The sequence below is a fragment of the Vombatus ursinus genome, unplaced genomic scaffold (assembly GCF_900497805.2).
Source record: "Vombatus ursinus unplaced genomic scaffold, bare-nosed wombat genome assembly UNPS02014820.1, whole genome shotgun sequence".
NCBI classification, from domain to species: domain Eukaryota; kingdom Metazoa; phylum Chordata; class Mammalia; order Diprotodontia; family Vombatidae; genus Vombatus; species Vombatus ursinus.
This window is the reverse complement of record NW_020954598.1, coordinates 20502446-20523105: the sequence shown is the minus strand read 5'-3', so window position 1 is coordinate 20523105 and position 20660 is coordinate 20502446. Positions and strand designations below refer to the sequence as shown.

General features: G+C 42.2%; 1 protein-coding gene and 1 long non-coding RNA gene across 3 annotated transcripts in view; one reads left to right on the top strand and one right to left on the bottom strand.

The window, feature by feature from the left end:
• Positions 1 to 20660, bottom strand: part of POC1A (POC1 centriolar protein A) — a 176088-nt gene that overhangs the window by 125886 nt on the left and 29542 nt on the right. For both annotated transcript variants that reach the window (XM_027837050.1, XM_027837049.1), the window contains exon 7: positions 15631 to 15764. In XM_027837050.1, coding sequence (XP_027692851.1) covers positions 15631 to 15764 — 134 coding nt within the window. The remainder of the gene's footprint in view (positions 1 to 15630; positions 15765 to 20660) is intronic.
• The window catches only part of LOC114024135, a 29090-nt gene continuing 19523 nt past the window's right edge, over positions 11094 to 20660 (top strand). Inside the window, exon 1 of the long non-coding RNA XR_003566874.1 lies at positions 11094 to 11172. This is a non-coding gene — a long non-coding RNA (uncharacterized LOC114024135). The remainder of the gene's footprint in view (positions 11173 to 20660) is intronic.

Sequence of the window (20660 nt, the reverse complement as noted above, 5' to 3'; positions counted from 1 at the left end):
CACACACACACACACACACACACACACACACACACACACACACACACGCTTACATGCTGCTTAACAGAAAAAGATACTTCATCTGAAAAAAAAAAAAAAAGACCAAAGGATAGTAATATATCCTAAAGCAAAAAGGGATCTGAACTTGAAGCTACCAGCAAAACTACTTTTTCAAAATCTAGCTTAAAGAAACCTTTCACAGAAAGATTTGTTGACCCTCTCTAAGATCCATGCATAATGGCCTACTTTCAGTTCTTCTTTCCTAACACCACCCCTCCCATCTCCATGCCTTTCCTCTGGCCACCCTTCTTCTCCTTCACTCCCCCATCCCACAAGGGTCCTGCCTTTTCACTTCCACCTCTTGTTTCCTTCAAGATACAAGTGCCCCCTTCTACATGAACCCTTTCCTGATCCCTCCTAGCTGCTAGTGTCCTCCCTCGAAAAATTATCTTGTATTTATTTTCTGTATATATTCTGCTATACACTAACATTTGTACATGAGGTCTCCCCTTTAAGAATGTAAGGTCGTTGAGGTCAAGGATTGTTTCACTTTGTCTTTGTATCCCCAGCACTTAGCACAATGCTTGGCACATAGTAAGCACTTAAAAAATGCATTTGATTAACCATAGCAATACAAGTACTATACACCCACCCCCAAAAAAGACTTTTTAGAAAATGGTCACCCACAAAATTCTTCCAGCTGCCAAGTCTGTGCTTGCATCATTTCTTCCCTTAAAATGTCCTTCTCCTCCCCATGCTTCCCTTTCTCTGTGTTTTGAAATTTTGCCCATCCTTCAAGGTCCATTTTAACCTTTTAGGATCACAGGATTTAGAGCTAGAAGGAAACAAAGAAATCATCCTCTCCCTACTCCAACTCATCTTCCACGAAGCTGCCAAAGTGATTTTCCTAAAACTCAGGTGTTATTCCTCCCTACCACTCCAAAAAAAAAAAAAAAAAAACCAAACAAAACAAAACAAAATAAAACTTCAAGGCTCCCTAACACGTTTGGGATCAAACACAAACACCTCTGTTTGGCATCTAAAGCTCTTCACAACCTGGCCGTCTCTTATCTTTCCAGTCTTCTTACACTTTACTCCCTCGCTTGGCCTCTGTATTCCTACTATAATGGCTTACTTACTATTTGTAGACACATGATGCTCTGTGTCTTTGCGCTGGCTGTCCCCTCATGACTGGAAGATACTCTCTCCTGGCCTCCCTCCTTTCGGAATCTCATTTCCTTCAAAACTCAGTTCAGTTGCCCCCTCCTTCTTCATAAAGCCTTTCCTGGTCCCCAGGGCTGCTTGTGTATCCCCTTCCAAAACTATCCTTTATTCATTTTGCATATATGCTACACATACTTATATTAGACTCTAAGCTAATGAGGGCAAGGGCTGTTTCATTTTTCTTTATATCCTCAGAGATTAGCAGAGTGCCTTGCACACAGTTAGCCCTTAATGTTTACTGACTGAAGATAGATGTGGAAACTGAGGCCTCTAAGGTTATGGGGTTAATCCAAGGTACATAGCAAGTAGAAAAGTTGCAACGTGGGTATTCTGACTTTGAAATCAGTGTTTTTTTTCACTATATTATGCAGGAAGCTTCCTCTGATCCTGTCCCTACCAACCCTCATCAGAAAGTTTTCCCTTCTTCCAAATTCACATAGTATGTCTCTTATGAACTTACATTATTTCATAGGTACATGTTTATAATCATACAAACCTCCCCTACAGACAGTAAACTCCTTTTTTTTTTTTTTTTGCTTTGGCAATCAGAGTTAAGTGACTTTCCCAGGGTCACACAGCTAATAAATGTCAAGTGTCTGAGGCCGGATTTGACCTCAGTCAGGTCTTCCTGACTCCAAAGCCAGAGCTCTATCCACTGTACCACCAAGCTGCCCCTCAGACAGTAAACTCTTTAAAGGGAAGGACAATATCTCCAATGTTTTTACTCCTTTAGCATCTAGCCTATGGCTCTATACCACTATAACAGAATGTACTTCATGTGTGCTACATTAACTTGAGCCTAGGAAATAAAATTACAACCTCGGGGAAGCAATCTCCCAGTCACAAGGCAGGTTAGCCAGGCTCTTTCCCATCATTTGCTTTGATAGGGGTTCCCACCACCAGCATCAGCCCCAACAGCTGAATCAATTCCACCAGGCCCAACCTTGACACCAATCAGGAGACAGAGTCAATTCCTGAGATTTATCTTGTATCAGGATGGAAGGTAGTGGACATATCACTGACATACAACTATAATGTGTTTTTGCAGGCTTTCTTCTTAGTCTAATGTACCTCCTTCCTCTCTTTTTTTAATCCTCTCCACTATCTAAAATCTCTTGTTTAATTATATCAGAGAAAAAGTACAAAAGAGTTATAAGAGCCAGAAAGGAAGGCAAAAGTGCCAATGCACAGAAAAGACAGAGAACAATCACAAAGGATTTTTTTTTTCTTAACCCTGAGGACAAAGATACTTCCCCGCCAAAGTCTTCTTGTGGGAGAGGCCAAAGGTCATGCAGTCTTACCATATAGATCAAAAGATAGGAGTCATAATGAAATTATATGGATCTAACTTCTTGGCTTCACAGAACCACTTTCTCCAAAGAATTCTTTCCATACAGTGGCTTCTATTCTACTCTTCTGACTCAGCAAGCCTTAAATAAACAGAAGGGTAAAGAAATGCACAGGGTCCAGGGAGGCTCACCTCTGTCTTCTTTAAAACCACTGATTTTTAACCCCCCAGGAATAGGCTCTGCCTATTTCACAAACGGAGGAATGGAAGCAAAAGAAAAATTGTATGCCCATTGGCCAAAAGAAACCCACTGAAGCGTCACTTTTATTTCATCATAATCACAGAATCTTAGCCCTGGGGGGAGCCTCAGAAGCCACCTGACTCGACTCTAACCAATGCAGGGGTCCCCTCTATGGCTTCTGACAGAGGTCAGAGAACTTACTTGAAGACCTCATGAGGCAAGGCATTCCATTTTTGGTCAGCTCGCATTGTTAGGAAGCCTTGTCTCAAATTGAGATCAAATCTACCTCTCTACCTTGCACCCATTGCTCCTCATTTATCATCTAGGACAAGCTGAACAAGTCTAGCCTTCCGATATTTGAAGACCGTGACCATGTGTCCCTGGAAGTCTTCTCTTCTCCTGCCTGACCATCCCCAAAGTAGCTCCCAGTCATTCTTTATATGGCATGTTCTCTTCCTTCCTCTAAACCAGGTTAGAGTTGGTCACAGGGTACTGCCCTCGACCAATCAAAAGACCTGTCTAGTACGAGACTGTTTATTTCCCCTCTGATATCAACACCTTCCTAGAACAAAATATGAAAACATTATCATTTCAATAAACAGCCCAAGTACCATTTTGAGTCTCATGCATAAGGATGAAGATATGAAAGGATTTCACTACTGCAAAGCTTCTTCAGAATAAAAATAAGTAGCTATAGTATGTGATAAAGCAGCTGCAGAACATCAAATTAGAGCTACGCACTTCTGTCTCTAATTCTCTCTCAGGGTGATAGGCCAGCTGACTTAGAATCAAAACTTGGCCATTCTCCCTAGGTATAATGGGACCCATCAGCTGGTAACACACATCCCTGACATGCCAACTAGTCAATGTTTGAAGGAACACCAAGTCTCTCCTCCTCTTATAAACTACACTTAGAAATAATTCTCCCAGAACAGAAGTTAGCTGTCAGAGTGAGAATGAAATCTGGACCCAAAATATTCTCCTACACAAACTCTCACAAGTTAAGAATGTATTCAGAACAAGACGTTCATTTGGGTGACTAATGTTGCCGTAGACCTGACACACATTTTTTTTCCTACTTTTGCAAATTCTGCAGCACTTTGTTTGGAACCACTGTGGTAACTGGCACTCAATGATCACAAATCCTCAGAAATCCCAATGTAGCTAACCTGGGTGATGGACTAATTTTAACCCAACCAGAAATTCAGATCATTCAAGTGAATTGCATAATCCAATTGGCCTCTTAATTTTTGTTAAAGCCAGCTCTGTCACTGGAAAAACAGCAGCAAATACTGGCAAACTTCAGCCCTGGAGCTGCCAACTAAAGACCATGGAAGCTAAATGATTCTGTTTTGGATAAATAAGGCTCTCTGCTAATATAAAAAGTCTGCCAAATATACAAGGGACAATCATAGAGCTAAGATGCTATAAAGATCAATCTCCTATATCAGCATTTTCCAAGCTATAGTCCAAGGAACCCTGTGTTCTATGGGTATATTCTAGTGATAGTGATACTTTTCTCCTATAAAATTATGTTATCAAAAACAATTATTACATATGACAATTTTTGGTATGAAAATATTTATAAGCTATAGATTTAAAGCTGGAAAAGATTTTAAAGGCCATTGAGTCCAACCTCTTCATTTTATAAATGAGGAAACTGAGGCTGGGAGAAGTGACTTGCCCCAGTCATACAGCTAGCAAGTGTCTGAGGTAGGATTTGAACTCACATCTTCTTGATTCCAAAATTCAATGCTCTTTCTACTATGCCACACCTAGCTGACTTAAATCCCTCTATTTTGACTCACATTACCTAAATTCCCTAACCCACCCACCATCCCTGTCTTGAGAATATTTGTTTTTTGGGCTCTTATACGAGCATCTGCAGGCTCCTTCATTATAAACACAAAAGAATTCTATACTTGGAGGAGATGGTGCTCTTTCTCTATCCATATCATAATTCCTCTCTCTCCACATAACAATTCCTCCTCATCCATGACAATCCTTCTCAATACAGCTACCCAAACAATGAGTCATAGCTGACTATTTCAGGAACCCCTCCAGGGAATGATAAACTTTCAACTGCTGCCAGCAGTAAATACCAATACCAAGCCTATTCAAAACTAGCTCAAGTGCCATGACCAATCTTAGTAGCAATCTGTCTTTTCTTTTCTTTTTTTTTTAAAAGCAACAAGGAGATGTAGTTTTGAGAAGGTAGAGGGAAAAAGACAAAAAGTCATTTGCAATACTAAACTGGTTTCTTCATTTTTAGGGCTGGCAAAAGTCCTAAAAATACTTAGCAAGCCTCAGAGCCTAGGAATTAGAGAGCCAAGCCACAGTTGAACATATGAACATATACAGTTCATATGCTCCAGCCTTCACTGGGCAACCTGGGCTCACAGTCATTCAGATGATCCATAGGACACTGTATGAAATATGCCAAGCCAAATTCAACCATGACCTAGGGAAAAGGAAGAACTACAACAGTCTCAAATCCACCCCTGATTCTTCTTATTTGGGTTACACAGAAGCAGAACAGTATATGGGGGGAGAGGGGGGAGAGAAGATACTAGAGATGAAATCTGATATGAGTTCAAATCTAGTTCCCACACATACTGGTGTTGTGTAACCTTGGACAAGCTACATCTCATTACGCTTCTATTTTTTTTCCTCCCTCATAACATTGTTGTAAAGAAAGCAACCGGAAAATCTACCAGAGTGCCAGCCCCCGCAGCTGTTGTGGCCCTTCCACTTCTCCAGTGATGGCCACAGCAGAGGTAGAAAAAAAGACAAAGATGTTAAAAATGATGGTGTTTAATCCATATCCAATTATTAGGTTAAGGGGTCACAAAGATTCTGCACTGCTCTGGAGTCAGAAGACCTTAGTTCAAATCCTGCCTCTGGTATGTGTTTATTCCCAAAGGAACCTTGGTGAAGTCACTAAGGCCACTGCATCTCAGCTCCATCATCAGTAAAAGGAGGAGGTTGAACTGTACGGCAAGTGAATGGAACTTTCAGCTCTGGATCTAGGATTCTACGGCACTATGTTCCTTCTACTTGCTTCCTCAGTCTCCTAAATCATCCAGTTCCTAGGCCTCTGACTCACTAAATTTCCCAGAGTGGTCACAGGGAAGTTTCCTTTTTTTCTCTACTTCTTGGGAATAAGATTGCTGAGCCACTGTCTGGAATATCTAAAAGATCTTGGAGAACAGGAGATGTACTTCAGGACTGAAACGGGCAAATGTCTGATTTTCAAAAAAAAGAGGCAATAAAAAGAGTCTACAAACTATAGGACAGTGAACTTGACTTTTGATTTCTGGAAAATTTCTACATTGGTAAGAGCAGTTTAGTGAATATCCACCAAAAAAAGGTGCATTCACAAAAAAGGAAGAGCAGGTCATGACTACAAACCTTATTTCCTTTATTGTCAGTTACTAGACTGGTAGATCAGAAAAATGGTACCAGTATATTTTTCCTAGATTTTAGCAAAGTATTAGACAAAGTCCCCTGTTACCTATTCTTGCAGAAAAAAAATAAGAAATTATACAGAATAGGATAATTAGATGTATTCAGAATTGCTAGTTGAATGACTAGACTCAGTCATTGTTAATAGTTTGATGTCGGAGCAGCTAGGTGGCGCAGTGGATACAGCACCGGCCTTGAAGTCAGGAGGACCTGAGTTCAAATCTGGCCTCAGACAAAACACTTGACACTTACTAGCTGTGTGACCCTAGGCAAGTCACTTAACCCCAATTGCCTAAAACAAACAAACCAAAAAAAAAAAAAGTTTGATGTCAACTTGATAACAGATGTCCAGTGTAGTACCCACAAGCCATTCTTGCTCCTTTCATCAGTGACTTGGCAATCCACAAACAAACAAACAAACAACAAAAAAACCCACCCAGGATGACCCTTAGTCCTACTCCTCCTCTACTTATGCTAAGAATCACAATTTTTCAATTGTCTATAAACTTTGATTTGGCTGTTGGTACTCTAAATGAAAGATCCTTGTCCAATGACTAGGAATTAGACATAGTACTGAAGGAGTTCAAACATTTTAATCTTGATACTCTCGCTATAAATAAAACCAGAAGAAGGAATTTGACGTTAAATTGAAGTATATCACGTAGATACTCCTTGGAGATGCAAAGAAAGAAGTTGATGGGGTTGATTTTATTGGTTACCTCATATTACAATGATTGTAGGTATTGCAAAAAAGACAACCATGAAAATAATAGCAGCTTCTGTGCCAACATCAGGAGCAGATGGAGAGGTAGAGAAATTCTATGAAGAACTTGATAAGAAAAACCCTCCAAATTATATATATAATATACAGTGACTTGATGCAAAAGTAGGAAAAGGTAAGGACCGTAAGAAATTTGTTGGAAAGTGCAGCTCTGGAAAAAAGAAAGGCAAGGTCAGAGACTTGGAGGATATGTGCCTTTACATTATGAACATTTTCTGCAAGAAAAGAGTTCGTAAGCACTGGATATGGCAAGTACCAAATAACATCACAAAAAAATGAAACCTGCAATATTTTAACAGAAATGAAAAAATATATTGACATAGGAGTCATCTCTAAATCACCTGTCTATGCAGAGACTACCAACTTAGAGCAAAGATCAGAATTAGTAAAAAGTTAGAAGAAAGAATAAGAAGAAAAAGACATGGAACACACACAATTGAAACAACACAATTCTAAACTATTCAAACAAGTGATTCATAATTAAAAATAGGAAAGAGACAACAGAAATGACACAGCAATTATGATTATTCTGTATAGACGCTGAAACTATGCAATCAATCGGCACAAGACAGTCAGGAAAGCGTTTCAGTTAGCAAAAACTTACTCACTTACCAAGGAGAGAAAGATGGCACCCAAAAAAAGCTTACAATGTAAACCTACCAGTAAGATTTTACAAAGGATGATAAATGATTATGAGTAGTAGTATCTCATAAAGGAGAGTAACAGGAGAAGTTAAAGGATAGGGATAGGGACTGTACCTGCAATTTCATTACCATAGAAGCTAGTGTCAAATTTAAATAGAAACAGATCTCTGTCCCATATTGACTTTAAAACTACAAATTATCAGTTATCTATGTTTTATTGTACTTTTACTTATTTTATTAAACATTTTCCAATTACAATTTAATCTGGTACCAAAATTGTTTCTGGTGGTGAATTTCACACTTCTGGCAGAAAATGCCAGATGAGTAAACCCCCTCTACCAATGCAGGTCGTTACCATCCCTGCAAGTGTCCAAGGTGGGACTTGAACCCAGTTTTGAACTCTGGTTTTCAGGCTGGCTCTCTATTCCCCATGTCACACTGATTCTCTGTGACTAAGAAAGTAAGGGAGAGCACTGGCTTGAATCTAAGATGAAGTTTAATGGGGTAAATGTGAAATTCTATACTTAGGTTCAAAAAGTCAACTTCCTAAGCACAGAACGAGAAAGATATGGTTAAAGAGCAGTTTGTTAGAAAAGATTGGGGAAGAGAGAGGGGGGAGAGATAGTGGACTACAATAGAGTATTCTGATAGCCAGAAAAAAAGAATACAATTTTCATCTGCATGAAGAAAAGAATAATTTCCATGAAGAAGAATTTCTAGGGGGCAGCTAGGTGGCACAGCGGATAGAGCACCGGCCCTGAAGTCAGGAGGACCTGAGTTCAAATCCGGCCTCAGACCAAACACCTGATACGTACTAGCTGTGTGACCTTGTGCAAGTCACTTAACCCCGACTGCCTCACAAAACAAAAACAAAAAAAAAGAAGAAGAATTTCTAGGCCACTGTCAGACCAAATCTGAAATGCTGTTCTGACTTCTCAGTAACACAGTTTAGAAAGCTCATAGATAAAATAGAACATTCAGGAGAGCAATGAGGATGGTGAAGGGCTTATACTTGCTACTTATGAGGACCATCTGAAGGAACTGTGGATGTTTAGTTTAGCCTGAGGAAGACAAGACTCAGAGGAGATCAATCAACCAACAACCACTTATTTGTACATTTTATGTAGGCACTTGCACCAGGTGCTGTGGTAAGCACTGGGGATATCAGTACAAAGAATAAAAATCTCTACTGGTTTACCTTTTTATAGGGAGATAACAAGAACATATAAAAACAGAGAGGGGATAAATATAAAGTTAATAAATACCCAGAGGGAGCAGTTACATACAAGATAATTTGGGAGGGATGGCACTCGAACTGGAAAGACTAGGAAAGGCTGCACCTCTGCCCAGTGCAGAGGCACTGAGATAAGAAATAGCATGCCATGAGTGAGGAAAACACAGAAGGCCAGTTTGGGGGAAGTCTGGCTAGGTCATAGAGTGTGAGTAATGTCCTGGGAGGCTGGAAAGATAAGTTGGGACCAGGTTGCATAGGGCTTTAGAGAGATGTTTAATAGCCCAAAAGAAAATTACTTTGGTAGTAGTCATTTTGATGGAGGATAGGCAAGAGACCAATTTAGGAGGCTATTATAATAATCTAGGCAAGAGATGATGAGGGTCTGAACTAAGGTGGCAGCTGTGAGAGCAGAGAGAAGGGGCCAGATGCAGATGTTGTGAAAGCAGACACAGCAAGACTTAGCAACTGACTAGACAGATGAGATGAGAGTGAGGAGTACTGGATAATGCTAGGATTATGAACCTAAGGTACTGAAAGGATGCTGGTGCCTCTGAGCACCAACTGTTTGAGAAATAGGGAAGTTTGGAAGATAAGAGAGTTTAGAGGGAAAAATAACAAGTTCAGTTTTAGATATGTTGTGTTTTAGACAGCAATAATAATAGCGAACATCTATATACCACTTTAAGGTTTGCAAAGAGCTTTGCAAATATTTGTTCATTTTATTACCTCCATTTTACAGAGGAGGAAACTGAACCAGAGAGAAGCTAAGTGACTTGCCCAAGGTCACAGAGCTAGTAAGTGTCTGGGCTCATATTTAAACTCTGGTCTTCTTGGCTCTATATCCAGCACTCTGCACACTATGACAATATCTACCTGCCTCTGGGATATCAAGTTCTAAATGTCCAACAGGCAACTGATGAGATGGTATTGAAGCTCAGGAGAGAGGCTGAGGATGGATATACAGATCTGGAGAATCATCTGAACAGAGGTCAGAGTGCACAGCATGGGAGCTAATGGGGTTACCGAGACAGAGAGTAGACAGGGGAAAGAGAAAGCAGCCCAGGACAGAATTTTAGGGCATCCACAGTTAGGAGTGGATGAAGGCTCTGGATGAAGAGCCAGCAAAGGAGACAGAAAGAGCAGTTATTCTGGAGGCAAACCAAAACAAGAATGCTACAAAAACCCAATGGGGCAGTTATGTGTCACAGTAGCTAGAGTACGAGGCCTGGAGTCAGGAAGACCCTGAGTTCAAATCTGACCTCTAGCTGTATGAGCCTGGGCAAGTGACTTAGCCCTGTTTAACTCAGTTTCCTCATCTGTAAAACGAACTGGGGAAGGAAATGGCAAACTACTCCAGTATCTTTGCTAAGAAAACCCCCAATGGGGTCACAGAGAGTTGGACACAACTGAAAATGACTCAAGAACAACAACAAAATCCAAAGAGCAGGAGGGCCAAAGGCAGCAGAGGCCAAGGAAGATGAGGGCTGAGGAAAGGCCACCAGATGTGTCAACTAAGAAACCACTGGTAACTTTGGAGACAGTAATTTGAGTGATAAAACCAAAAGCCAGAATGCAAAGAACCAAAGAGTGAGGGAGAAGTGAAGCAAGACAGTGTAAACACCTTTTCCAAGGAGTTTGGCTGAGAAACGGAATGGATACAAGACAATAGCTGGAGGGGATCCTAGGGTCTAGTGAAGGTTTTCAGGGAGACAAGACTTCAGCACTTTGAAGGCAACAGGGAAGGAACCAGTTGATAGAGACCTCTGGGAACTATGGTCCTGTATTTAACAGGGGCTTTTATGTAGAAGAGGGGGCAGAACAAGGAGCACTGGGTCAAAGTCGAAAAAAAGCAAATGGAGGTTTGATGTCAGGAATAAGTTCTGAGGCACTGGAGCTGGTGGAGTGGCCTGCCACAGGAAATAGCTCCCTCCGTGGAGGGCTTCAGGCCAAGGCTTTCTGACCACTTAATCGCCATGTTGAAGAGGTTACACAGCTATAGAAACCCCTTCTAACTCTCAAGTGCTGTGATGTAAACTGGTTATCACACAAGAGAAGTGATTTTTTAAAAAAAATTCTTCTTAAAAAATTTCACTCATTTGAAAAGGGTACTTTCCAGTGTTTGCCAACCACAAGCAACAGGTCTGGTTCCAAATTTCTCTGCTACTTTTCAGAGAAGGTCCCCCTGTATCTCAAACTTATAGAATCCAGGTGTTTCTGAAGACCAGAAGGTCAGGGAGAATTGGAGAACTCTAAAAGCATTATGACAGCATCCTATTTAAAGGAAGGCTATAACAGGTAGGAAACCTTTTGTGACTCAAATAACTGCTATCTAATTGATCTGGTTGGTAAGTATTTTTCTTTGGGTTTTGGGGTTTTTGGTTTTGTTTTTTTTTTTTTCAATTGGAACAGGGCCACACCTGTTCCCAAATTCACATGTTAGTATGCCACATTATTTTTAGCATAATTAGCTACCAAGGCAAAGGTACAATCATAATAACAGCTTGCCTTTATACGGAATCCCAGATTTAGAGCTGCAAGAGATCTTAGAGGTCATCTAGCCCAGGGGGGAAAACCTGCAGCCTCGAGGCCACATGTGACCTTTTGACTGAGTCCAAGTTTTACAGAACAAATGCTTTTATTAAGGGGGTTTGTTCTGTGAAATTTGAATTCAGTCAAAGGGCCACACTTGAGGACCTGGAGGGTCATATGTGACCTTGAGGCTGTAGGTTTCCCACCCCTGATCTAGCCCAGTATCTTTATTTCAAAGAGGCAACTAGGCAGTGGTAGGTAGAGCACCAGGCCTGGAGTCAGGAAGATCTGAGTTTAAATTTGACCTCAGACAATTACTAGCTGTATGACCCTGGGCAAGTCACTTAAACTTCTCTTTGCCTCAGTTTCCTCAATCATAAAATGAGGATAATAACACCACCTACCTCTGAGGGTGGTTGTGAGAATCAATGCCTGGCACACAGTAGGTGCTATATAAATGTTTATTTCCTTCCCTTCCAAGATAAAGAAACTAAGGCCCAGAGAAATTAAGTGACTTACAATGCCACACAGCTGATAAAGAAGAGAACCCCAGGTCCTCTGTATCCAAATTCAGGAGGTTCTAGGGTTTCATTACACTCCCTCCCACCTGTCTGATTGCTCCTTCTCAGTCTCCTTTGCTGACTCTTCATCCAGATCGTTCCCACTAGTTGTGGGGTCCCCCAGGCTCTGTCCAGGTCCTCTGCTATTCTCCTTCCTCTGTACTGTATTACTTGGTGAGCTCATTAGTTCCTGTAGACTTAACAGATGATTCTGAGATCTGCTTACCCAACCTTAACCTCTCTCCTGACCTCCATTCACACACTGCCAATTACCTAGTGGACATCTTGGGCCCCATGCTGTCTGGCCGTGAAGGCAGCAGGCAGCTTCTTGCTGCTTCTGTTCAATGTGCCGGGGTCTTCTGTAGGCAAGAGAGCCTGAGGCTGAGCCAAGCTAGGTATCTCATCTAGAGTCACCCAGCCAGGAAGGAGAAGAGCTGGATTTGAACCTGAGAGTACAGTGACCAATAAGAGGAAATGCTTGAGATAGAAAGAACTCTCTCTTAAAAAAGACTGAAGCTGCCATAAGTTACACTGATGCTGATCCCAGCAGACATTTTAAATTCAGCATGTCTAAAACTGAACTCACTATCTTTTCCCCTAAAATCTTCCCCCTTCTGAACTTCCTTACTACTGTCAAGGGCACTGCAATCTTCCCAGTCCCCCAGGCTCAACACCAAGTTCATCAACTCCTCACTCTCACCCCTCCCCGGCCAATCTAGTGATGATACCTTCAAAACATCTCTTCTTTCTGCCCCTTCCCGTCTCTGACACTGTGATCTCCCTGGTCCAGATTCTCATCTTCTCACACCCAGACTTGCAATAGACTGTTGGTTGGTTGGTCTCCCAGCTTCCAGTCTCTCCTCTACTCTATTCAGAGGTCTACCTGATCTTCCTACAGCACAAGTCTAACCAGTCCAACCCTACCTCCCATCCCCCAATTCAAGAAACTCAATGGCTCTGTAGCACCTTCAGAATCAAACAGAAAACTCTTCAGACCTGACCTCCTCCTACCTTTCCAGTATTCTTACATCTTATTTCTCTCTGCAATCGAGTGACAACATCCTCCTTGCTGTTCCTTTCACAAGACACTCCATATCTCCAGAATCTGGGCATTTTCACTGCCTGGCTATCCCCTATATCTGCAATGCTCTCCCTCTCATCTCTGCCTCCTGGCTTCCTTCAAGTCCCACTTAAAACCCCACCTTCTACAAGAAGCCTTTCCTGGGTCCCCCTTAATGCTAGTGACTTCTCTCTGTTGATTATCTCCAATTTACTACAATTTACAACTGTCTGTATATAGTTGTTTGCATGTTGTCTCCCCCATTAGACTGTGGGCTCCATAACAGCAGAGAGTTTTTGTTTTGTTGTTGTCTTTTTGTGTCCCCAGGGTTTAGTATCTGGCACATGGCAGGTGCTTAATAAATCTTTGTAGACTGCCTTTCTATCACACCAGTTAGCACCGCCCTCTATGTGAAACTGGCAGTACAAGGATGATGACATCCATTTTCCAGATAAGCAAACTGAGGCTGAGCCAAGCTAGGTGTCTCATTTAGAGTCACCCAGACAGAAAGGAGAAGAGCTGGATTTGAACCTGAGAGTACAGTGTTCTTGTCACTATACCATATTGCCACCAATAAGAGGAACTGCTCGAGACAGAAAGAACTATCCCTTAAAAAAGGCTGAAGCTGCCATAAGTTACACAGAAGCTGATGCCAGGCCCCTTTTTCATACATATTTCTTTCCTATATATAAGCAACTCTCCCCAAGAGGTTAACTGGAGGCTGTTATACTGTTTCAAAGGTCACTGGAACACAGCCTGGCCAGAGCCAGAAAGAAGTCAGCGGTTGGTAGGAGACAGGCTCTCCGGCCTCCACAAAACCCTGGCACATTGAACAGAAGCAGCAAGAAGTCTCCTGCTGCCTTCATGGCCAGACAGCATGGGGCCCAAGGTTGCTCTAGGCAAGACCCAGGGATGGAAAGCCTTAGCTGCCCAATGTTCCGTTTCACTGGTAAAGAACAAGTAATGAAATGCTAATCCCTAGAGCCAACAACCAATGGGCTGTGACACAAAGTGGGGGGGAAAGGGAAGAAGGGAAGAGATCATGCAGGGAGAGCTATAGCTGAGTGGTAATGATAGAAGCTTTATCTGTATAGTGCTTTACAATCACTGACTGCTTATATCCACTATCAATCTGAGCCTCACCCCAACGACCCTGCAAGGCAGACAGAATCATTATTATTATCCCCATTTTGCAGACAAAGGAAATTGAGGCTCAGAGACGCTCACTGTGCACTAGAGGCTCAGGAGGTGTATTCTATATCCAGGGATATGCAACTAGTGATTGACAGCATCAAAACTTGAACCCAGAACTACTGAACCTAAAACCAAGGTTGGTTTTTTTTTGCCACTAGACCAGGCTGCCAAGTACCCCTACATAGTGACGACAATATTAACACATGAAACAGAAACATGGAGGCAGACATCCTATCCACACAGGAAATCCTTCCTTTGAGAGGCAAATTCATCAGGCAACAAATCTCCCATGCCCCAAATAAAATGTTCTGCCATTGACCAACAGCAGGCCTTGGTGGTCCTGGCTCCTCCGGAAAGTTGAGAAGGTGCTTTAGACAGACAGCTTGGAAGCTCTCAAAGAGTAGGAGGTAACTCTTGGAACTCAACTTCAGAGAAAATTCAGTGAATAGTAAAAAAAAAAAAGGAAAGTTGAAAAAAGATTTCTGAATGATTTGCCTAATGAGGCCCAGAATGGCATGTGCTGTTACCACTCCTAAAAAGCACAGTTTTCTCTTCTCCCAGAAAATGTGGACAGAAGGGACAGAACATGTTAAGGATTACAGCTGGTTAGGGCATGATATCAATAAAGTTCAGAGGCAGCAGCAGCAAAGGCACAGCATTCTCTGAGGATATTCAAAGTGGACTACCGTCACTGCCTTTCAAGTTTGCCAAGCACTTCACATGCCTTCCTTCATGTTAGCCTCACTACAACCCTGTGAGCTAAGGTCTACAGAGATTATCCCCATTTTATTTATTTATTTATTTATTTTTTGCTTTTCAGTGAGACAATTGGGATTAAGTGACTTGCCCAGGGTCACACAGCTAGTAAGTGTCAAGTGTCTGAAGCCAGATTTGAACTCAGGTCCTCCTGACTCCAAGGCCAGAGCTCTATCCACTGCTCCACCTAGCTGCCCCATTATCCCCATTTTACAGACAGACTGACAACCATGATCCTATCACCAAACCAAAGCCTTCCTGACTCCACTTCCAATGCTTCATCTGCATTGGCTTTCCAACATAACTAAGGTTTCTTACCAGGACAGTGGTGGTATCCCCTAAGACATAAGATTGCCCTTAGCCTTGTCATTTCTTAAACCCTGCCTCCCCAAGCCTTTTTCCAGCAGATCTTTTTGCCCACATGGCTGATCCACAGGCTCTCTAAGGGCCTCCAGCCCACATCATTGAGGATCCTCTAGACCTTTTTTCTCTGACCTGCCACTCCATGCCGTTCAACAGAAGGACCAAGAACGTGGCCAGAGAAAATATTTTTCCATACTGTGTCCTGCTACTTGAGATTATTTTAGGTCTGGACGAATTTCTTTAAGGCCCTGGATCTACAGAGACATTGAAGTGTTTCTTTATGGAACTCACCAGATGGCCATGAAGAGTATATAACAACCTGCCTTCCATCAAGTCTAGAATCTTCAGTGTTGAGTCACTGGAAGCTGTGATCAGGTAGTTTCCGGACGGGTGAAAGGAAAGGGCATTTACCACGGCACTGTGCACTAGGAAGAAGAAAATCCAAGTCAGAACCCTCACTCTGAGGATCAGAGAACGCTGTACACCCAGAAGGGGAGTGGGCCATATGACCAGAGAGGGCCAGGAAGGCTGAGGAGGGCCTTGAATGCCAAACTGGCGAGTTCAGTCTACATCCTATAGGCAGTGATCAGTCACTGAAGCAGATGAATGAGAAAATATAAAGAGGACAGTGGTGTACAAGAAAGGTTAGATGGACTAGAGAAAGAGTATGAATGTAGGGAAATGAGTTATAAGATACTCACAAACATTCAGGTATGAGTAAACAAGGATCCAAAGTAGGGATAATGGAAAAGATGGGACAAATATAAGAGACACTTCAAAGGAAGATTCAACCGGACTTGGCAGGTGATTGAATAAGAAGGGAAGGGAGATTTTAGAGTCAAGAAGAACTCTTTTAACTGTCCTATTAGGATGTTACCAATTATCATAGCAAGTTTGAGATGTCTAAAATACTCAGTATTCTACATAGTCAAATGCATGCACTTTACTTTATACTACAACTTCAGGGAAAAACAAATATAAAATAGGGCAGGCTATATGTATAGACATGACACTCCTGACCATTAGAAAAAAACTGAATTTTAAGTTGTATGGCCAGAAGCAGCAATAACATGTGTTGAAACGTCAACCTTGGCCCCTGCCTCCCATGTGATCAAGAACACTGGTGGCTGCTGGCCAGGGTTAGAGTTGTGTCTAGGACAGGCCAAAAAGGGATTGAGTATATAGTCTATCATGGTCTCATTGGGTCTCTGCTTTAGCCAACTTGAAAAAAGCAAAATTAACTATTAAGTATCTAAAGAGGCTTTTGCTATCATCTAAAAATATGCACTAATATTAGAAATGTTTAGATAACTGTGATTAAATTTCTACTAAAATGTCAACTAGAAATCAAAACACTGTAACTCTCTCATCCAATGAGGCTTGCAGCCATTTCTGTGATGCTGGAAATCAAGGGACAAACTTGGAAGGAAACGCTGCTGGTAGCTGAATGGCTTTTTGAGCCTATCTCCAAAGACCATGCAAGTATACACCACTACAATCCAGTATAACTGGAACCCCTTAGGAATAGCTTTCCCTGGATTTGTCAAACATATTCAGATATGAAACTACTCTTTCTAAAGCCAAAGTTACACTAAAAACAGCTACTCGAACACTAAGCCAATTTGCTGAAGTTTAAGTGTTTAGGGAATATAAAAACATGTAACTGAGCATGCTCAATGGTGAGAACATTTAGTACTTTACATAATGAGTTATTTATATCTTTAAAATCCACACCAAGTGCTAAGAACACTAGGAATTGTGCCTGGAGGTAAGCCGAACATTTGCCACAGCCGCTCAAGAAATAATACACTACGTAAGTCATGGGTAACAAAGTGACGAGCCTCCAAAAAACTGCCTGATCTTCAAAGCATTGAAGGTTAGATGACAGAGAGGCATCTAGCTATTTCTTAAACCAATTTTTTTTTAACCAAAATGAGGTAAAATAGGATGAAACGAATTAAAGGAAAACTGGAGCTAGTAAATGGTATTTAGCAAGGAGTACGGTTAAAGTGGCAGGAACATGAGAGTTCAGATCAGAAAACCTGGTCTCGAGTCCTGGACCCACCAGCGATTCGCCACATCAGCAAGAGGAAGTCACTTCCCTTCCCAGCCTCCAATTTCCTCAACTGCACCATGAGGAGGGAGCTGTGGACCACTTTTCCAAAGTCATTTGCCCATCCTTTAGAACACAGAGAATCCATAAACTCTCATCTGGAAAGCTGGTAATACACCAAAAATAGAAGAAGACTCAGAAAACGTGGGAACCAGATAAAGGCAACAGGGGACAATGTGAAGAGAAATGGTTGTATATTTGTGCTGAAACCAAGGGGAGAACTGCTTTATCAGATGTAAAGTGAGAAGTGAGATGATAGAGGGTATACATCACACATGGGCTGGGGTGGGGAATGCATGAGTTTCATTCACACCATAAGAGAGCAGTCTATGGCACAAATGCAGAAAGACGGTTTGGTGTGGGATGGTATAAGGTAAGTATCAAATACTGGATAATATTAGAGAGTATCTACACAATATAGAAGAAGAAGGCAACAAGGAATCTGTACGTGTCAGACATGAACAGTACGAAGGGAATCTATGCCCCGTGTAAGACACAACATTTGTGTGGCGGAAGGGGAGGACAAAGATGGGACAGAATGGGATGGATTGGTCCCCGAGTCTCTCACATGTTATGAGAAGGAATAGTAGAAGACAATGGTTTGTGTGGGGTAGGGACTCAACAGAGGAAGTGAGGAGGGCAGAGGAGACTGAATGATGTCACGGCGTAAGGTGACTGGGGCCTGAGCTACTGCATGCACTGAGGGTATCACTTTCACACTAACGGCAGAATGAGGAGATCCTAACTTCCCAGGTTCCTCTACACAAACTCAGCGCTTACACAGTTGCTACTCTCTAGCTAATATGGGTTTTATTTGGTTCCTTAATGTTCATGCTCCTTTAGGACCAAAATTCCCTCGGCACACCTACCTATTCACATTCACCCATCTGGCAGAAGAGCAGGGTTCTGAGCTCAGTTTGGAAATGCTTTTCTAAGGAGAAATTTCACAGCACCTACGAATTTAATAGTCCCTCCCCAAACAAGAACTCAGAAGTTCCTTTATCCAATGATGATCTCCTATTTGGGCCACACTTTTCCTAGACCTGTTCTTCGTCCTCAGCTGACGTTCCAGTCTGTGCTCCCTGGAGTACTTTCCCAGGCCGTCATCTCTTCTCTCCTGACCCCTCTCTACTCTCTCCCCAATCCAGACACTTCAGTGAGTTCAACATCATCTTATCCTCTACTCTCAAGTGCTTTGATCCCTTATGCTATCACTACTCACATCTTGCCTAACTCCAACCTTGAACTGCTTGTACCATCTTCTTCCTCCAGAAGAAGAGGAATGGAACCAGAAGAAGGGCTATTATGCTAATCTCCTCAGGACCCTCAATGCAGCAAGGTAGTCCCTTTACTCATCCCTAATGAAGTCTCCATCACACTTACCATGGAGGCTGTTCTAAACCTTCCCTTCTCTCCCAAGCTTCCCACAGCACCCCCACAACCCTGCCTCTTAAGTGAGGACTACACCTCACACTTTACTGGAAAAAAAAAAAAAAGTTTTCACTACAATCTCCCTCTTCATTTCACAATCCTTTGACATATCCCCAGTTATTTCTACCTTTTCTCTAAGCTCTTATGAACTAACCATTCTTGTCAGTCAGTCTAGTCAGTCATTAAACATCTACTATGTTCCAGGTACTGTGCTAAGCAACGAGGATACAAAGAAAGGTTAAAAACAAAAACAAACAGTCTCTCAAGGAGCTCATAGTATAACAGGGGAGAGAACATGCAAACAACTATATACAAACAAGTTTTATACAGAGTAAATTGGAGACAAATCAAAAAAGGAAAGGCACTAGCATTAAGAGGGAACCAGGAAAGGCTTCCTTTAGAAGGTGGAATTTTAGTTGGGACTTGAAGGAAGCCAGGGAAGCCAAGAGATGCAGATGAGTAGGAAGTACATTCCAGACACCAAGGACAACCAGCAGTGAAAATGCCCATAATGGAGATGGAGTATCTTGTGAGACAAACAGCAAAGAGAACAATGTCCCTGGGTTGAAGAGTACACTGGGGTGAGTAAGATGCAAGCAGACTGAAAAGCTAGCACGGGGGTGAGGAGATGAGGGCTTGGCCCAACAAGGCTGCCGTGTCAACAGAGAAGGGGGTATAGACAAGAGATGTTTGAAGGTATAATCAACAGAACTCTCTCTCTCATCCCACCTATCCAGTCAGCTGCCAAATCTTATCTAATCTAGCCCACGATTCCTCCCACATCAGATTCTTTGTTTCCACTCACATAGCTACCTTTCTAGTCCAGGCCTTCATCACTTGGACTCTTTCAAGAGGCTGCTAGCTGGGTTCCCTGCCTCAGGTCCTTCCCCATTCCACTCCATCTTCCCCATGGCCACCAAAGGGGTTTTCCAAAATCACAAGTCTAACCATTTCAAACTCTAATGGCTCCTATTACCTCTAGGATTCAATGTAGAGGGTTCCAAAGGGATTAATGCACCTTTAAAGCTTATTAAAGCTTCAGACCGCACTGAGGTTTTTGGAATAGCTTCTATAAACTCCTCTGTCACTTAAAGCTCCTCCTAGCCTGGCCCCTTTCTACCTTTCCACTCTTCCCACATGTTCCTTCTACACATATACCCACACCCCCCCCCCACACACACCCCTATAGCTGAGTCATCAGTCCAGGTACACTGGCCTACTGGCCACTTCTTCCCCATCTCCAGCTTCTGCCCTGGCTGTTGCCTATGTATGCCTACACTGTACTGCCTCTTCCCCTGTGCCTCCTGAAATTCCTAGTTTCCTTCAAACTCTTTTCAAGCACCACCTTCTACATGAAGCCTCTCTGATCTCCTCAGCTCCTCAGTGCCCACTCCCCACTGCCTCGATTTATTGTGTGTGTATGTTCTGTATATACTGATATATATGTGTATTATCTCCTTAACTAGAATGTAAGCTCCACAAGGACAGGAACTGTTCAATCTTTGTCTTTTTATCCTCAGTGCTTAGTATACGGTCCAACACAGCAGGCACTTAATAAATATGTGGATGATTAGATGAAAATCTGAAGACAAGAAGGTGACATCTCTCCCAACGTGGTCTCAACAACAATCTCCCCATCCTTTCTTCAGAAAATCCTATTTGTAAAAGTCACTTCAGTCAAACCAGTGGAGCAAGAACAAGACATAGGTAGCATCCACATTTTCAATAGTACCTGGTATGTCCCACCACCACAGCATACAGCAGAACAAGTGCCCAG